Source organism: Idiotropiscis lumnitzeri, chromosome 12, assembly GCF_059441095.1.
Source record: "Idiotropiscis lumnitzeri isolate Australia: NSW breed Sydney's pygmy pipehorse chromosome 12, RoL_Ilum_1.0, whole genome shotgun sequence".
NCBI lineage: Eukaryota > Metazoa > Chordata > Actinopteri > Syngnathiformes > Syngnathidae > Idiotropiscis > Idiotropiscis lumnitzeri.
This window is the reverse complement of record NC_142402.1, coordinates 15215460-15219471: the sequence shown is the minus strand read 5'-3', so window position 1 is coordinate 15219471 and position 4012 is coordinate 15215460. Positions and strand designations below refer to the sequence as shown.

The window sequence follows — 4012 nt, the reverse complement described above, 5'->3', positions numbered from 1 at the left end:
AATCACCACCACGGGGATGAAGTCAATGCAGCAAAAAGGAGTGGAATCACTCCAGCTGATGAGTGGTGCGATCCAAATGCACATCTAATTTGATTGAACCTGGAATCATTAACAAAATATACCCCCCCCACCACCACCACCCGAACAAGCACCCTCGCATCAACACACATACATACAGTGCACGCACGCGACGTAGCAGTGCATTAAGTGTAATGCAATTTGAGCAAGTAACCAAGTTTAAATAGTCTAACAAAAGTTTCCCGCTGAGGCAGCAAATTCACTAATGGATACAGAGCGTTCATTATATTATGGTCACTACCGTAATTTCTAAAACGACACTCGGAGTTAACACGTTTCACACACGTGCGCGCGAGCGCGCACACGTTTTCCCTCAAGGCTCCGGCCTTACGTCATACTTTGTTGATGTAATTTCCCTGTTGGCCGCAAGAGCGGGCCAGAGTGCAACTTCATCACGTGACAGTGTAACTCCAAGATGGCGCCTTACATGGCCTTACTTTCGTTGTTACGTTGTTATTGTTTTTTGTTGCTTTTACCGTTTAAAAGCCCTGCTCAACTTGTAAATGAACCATGTTACAAGCCCATCAATGACAGCAGGCCAGGCTTTGTTCGGTGAGTTCGCAGACGCTTGAATTTGCGCGTTGTTAAAAAGGCTCTTGTTGACACGACCCATTATTAAGTGGTAACGACGACTTTTGCATTTATGAAAAAAAAAGAATAAATACATCTGTGATTTTATATTTTAAGGAAAATTCTGTTCTACCAAGATGATGCAACATTAGTAAAAAGTCAAACAGGAAAAGATAAAAATGGTATTAAAAATGTATCTAAAACCATGAGTAATAAAATTCAAAGTGATATAGTAAAATGAAAACACAAAAATAGATTACAAATATCAGTACATAAAATTAAAATATGATAAAATAATCAAACATTGATACAAAAATAAAGTAAAACAAATTATATACCATCAAAATATACTGTACATTTGTTTTCATTCATTTTGTAATTTATACACAAAGTATCGATCCAGTTCAGAAAGAAAAGGCCTATTTCAATAAGTAATTGAATATAATTTTTCTTTAGGACACGCCCTCGACCTCACGAGTACACAAATGTGACCGACCTTCCCCGTTCGTGGGACTGGAGGAACGTGAATGGGCAGAATTACGTGAGTGTGACCAGGAACCAGCACATCCCGCAGTACTGCGGCTCCTGCTGGGCCATGGGAGCCACCAGCGCCCTTGCCGGTAACTGTGGCGACTGCGGCGGGGGCACGCCTTGAGACAATACGAACGTGTTAAACTTTTGTCTCTCTCACCCTAGACCGCATCAACATCAAACGCGGGGGCGCGTGGCCGTTGGCGTACCTATCTGTTCAGAATGTCATCGACTGCGGGCGGGCTGGATCGTGTTACGGCGGCGATGATCTGGGGGTGTACGCCTACGCTCATGAGAGTGGCATCCCAGATGAGACCTGCAACAACTACCAAGCTAAAAACCAAAGTAAGCTACGATCATCGTTATTAGCCCATTATGTTGTTGGGTCCCTTGTTACACGGCAGAATTACACACCAAAATGAAGAAAAATAAATAAATTCATATAACGGAATATGAAAAAAAAAGTTGAACAATTTGAAAAAAAAACCGACTGAAATTGTTGCTCAGACGGGAGGTTGTCACGCGAAACCTCAGGCTTAACCATGTCTGATTCTTTATCCTGATCACTTGTTGCTATGAAGGATTTTGAATACTGATTTTAAAATAACACTTATAAAGTTGAACTCCCATGAAGTCGGAATTTGGCCAACATTTTTTAAAATTCAATAGAATTCAAAAGTGAATTGAGGACTTCGGTAAAGGGATGACCTTGACTGTCTAATTATTTTACTAAAAACACTCTAAAAATCTCTAAAAAATACCTCGGGAATAAATAATTTGTGTAAACTAGACAACGCAATTAGTTATTTTGTACAAAACCACCACAATTGTTTGTGTTATTCATTTGACCCAACTTTTTGGGGTAACTGAAAAACTCCAAAAGTTGCGTCGGTCCCTTTTATAAAACCCAAGTTGGGTCATTTTTACTTACAAAAATCCTTGAGAGCCTCTGAGGTTGGACAAGATGTTATTTGACCTATAGTAGCTTTTTTTGCAACACTCGAGAAAAAACGCATTTTCTTATTGTTCTTCTCTGGCCAGTAGGGGGCGTGCTGTGCATACATTGGCTCTACACCTCAGCTGTTTTTTTCCCCCCACATTTGTTTGCAGAGTGTGAGCTTTTCAACCAGTGCGGCTCATGCGCCTCAATGGCGTCATGCGACGTGGTGAAGAACTACACCACGTGGAGAGTGGGCGATTACGGCAGAGTGTCTGGCAGAGACCACATGAAAGCGGAGATTTACACCAATGGGCCCATCAGGTAACCAGAGATGAGAATTTGCCTATCCACCACATGGGGGAGACATAAAGCTAGAGATGTGTATTTTTTTTTTTTTTTTAAGTTGTTCCCTGATGGCCACCAAGGGCCTCGAGGGCTACGCAGGCGGCATCTTTTCAGAGTTTCACCCCCTTTCCCTGCCTAATCACATCGTGTCTGTGGCCGGCTGGGGCGTCGCGGATGACAGCACAGAATTTTGGATCGTCAGGAACTCCTGGGGAGAGTTTTGGGTTGGTGTCATCCATGCACACTGCAGTCAGATGCTTTCATGGAAGTTCCTATATCCAAATTTCGAGTTGCTAAAGTAAACTGACTGAAGAGCTCTGAAAAATGGCCTAATTAAAAAAAAAAAATAAAAAAAAACAATGGTTGACTTCCCTGTGTCTTTTCGAGCATTGCTGTTTAAGTTCATGTTGCAAAAGGGAAACTGGTGGAGGACCCATGGAAGTGGCCAAACTGACCCTTAAACGCCTGCTTCCACCCCAAATAACAGACTTCCTGTGTTTTTTCAGCCATGGCTTCTTAAGACGTTTTTTGTGAGTCTATTAATAGACGTTGCTGTTTAGTTTCACGTTGCTATGCAAAACGGGTAGTTTCGCCAAATTGACCCAAAAATGTAAGTTTCGAACCAAAATGGCAGACTTACCATATCTTTTGGATATGACTTGTGATTTAGTTATATTTTTTTTTTGGTCTATTGGCATAGATTGCAATTCGGTTTCATGTTGCGAGGGAAAAATGGTTTTACAGGCTGAATTTTCAGTGTTTGCTCCTGTTTCCGAATTTACAGATTTCCGATTCCCAAGTCCTCCTAAAATGAATTTGTGTCTGTTTTCTTTTTTCCAGGGAGAACACGGCTGGGCCCGAATAGTCACGAGTGCCTTTAAAGGCGGCAAAGGCAACTGGTTCAACTTGGGGATTGAGAAACGATGTGCATATGGAGATCCGATTGTTACTTCATAGATTATTATTATTTGTATTATTGTACAGTATTCAAGAATAACTTTCTACGTAACGATCAAATTTAACATCATTGCTGTTACACGGGGAACATGTACGGCAGCTTTTGCTGTGGCTGTGATGATGAAACCGATAAATGATCAATAAAAAGAAATATTTCATATGTAAATTCTTGTTGTGCATTATAATCACACCAATGATATATTCTAAATGTTTCCTACATCTGTGTCGAATGTGTTGGTTGTCCCACAAAAAAAAACAAAAAAAAAAGTTTTTTTGACGATTTTTTTTTTTTTTTTTTCTTCAAGCTGTTTCTTAATGTCAAAGTAATTTTTTTTGAGGAAATATTGTCGTGCAGAGTCGGAAAACTTCTTTTTTTTTTTTCTTTTTTTTTTTTTTAGTGAAGTGCAGAAATAAATGAGGATGAGGCCGCTCTTTCTTTGACTTCATATTTTGACTTTATAGCACTTTTCATTGCAGCCATGTGAAAAAAATTGTTGTGAAGAGTACAACGGCCCGAGAAGCACAATGATTCTTTGTGAGCCACTAAGAGCTACATGAGAGGCTGGTTTTATGTGCCCCCCCCCCACCCAC

The 4012-nt window shown here is 40.5% G+C and overlaps 1 protein-coding gene across 1 annotated transcript; it reads left to right on the top strand.

The window, feature by feature from the left end:
- The first annotated feature begins 486 nt into the window (after positions 1-486).
- LOC148326113 (cathepsin Z) lies at positions 487-3587 on the top strand. Its single transcript, XM_088310986.1, has 6 exons — positions 487-630; positions 1105-1268; positions 1345-1524; positions 2290-2440; positions 2523-2688; positions 3305-3587. Exons 1-6 carry the CDS (start codon positions 494-496, stop codon positions 3419-3421), a joined length of 915 nt encoding a protein of 304 aa, XP_088167112.1. The 5' UTR covers positions 487-493; the 3' UTR covers positions 3422-3587.
- The last annotated feature ends 425 nt before the right edge of the window (positions 3588-4012 follow it).

Excerpts from the sequence above, each read along its gene's own strand:
- LOC148326113 (XM_088310986.1), top strand. The coding sequence starts at position 494 with ATGGCGCCTTACATGGCCTTACTTTCGTTGTTACGTTGTTATTGTTTT. Across the intron at positions 1,269-1,344 it reads AGCCACCAGCGCCCTTGCCG|ACCGCATCAACATCAAACGC; the intron begins GTAACTGTGGCG and ends CTCTCACCCTAG. Across the intron at positions 2,689-3,304 it reads ACTCCTGGGGAGAGTTTTGG|GGAGAACACGGCTGGGCCCG; the intron begins GTTGGTGTCATC and ends TCTTTTTTCCAG.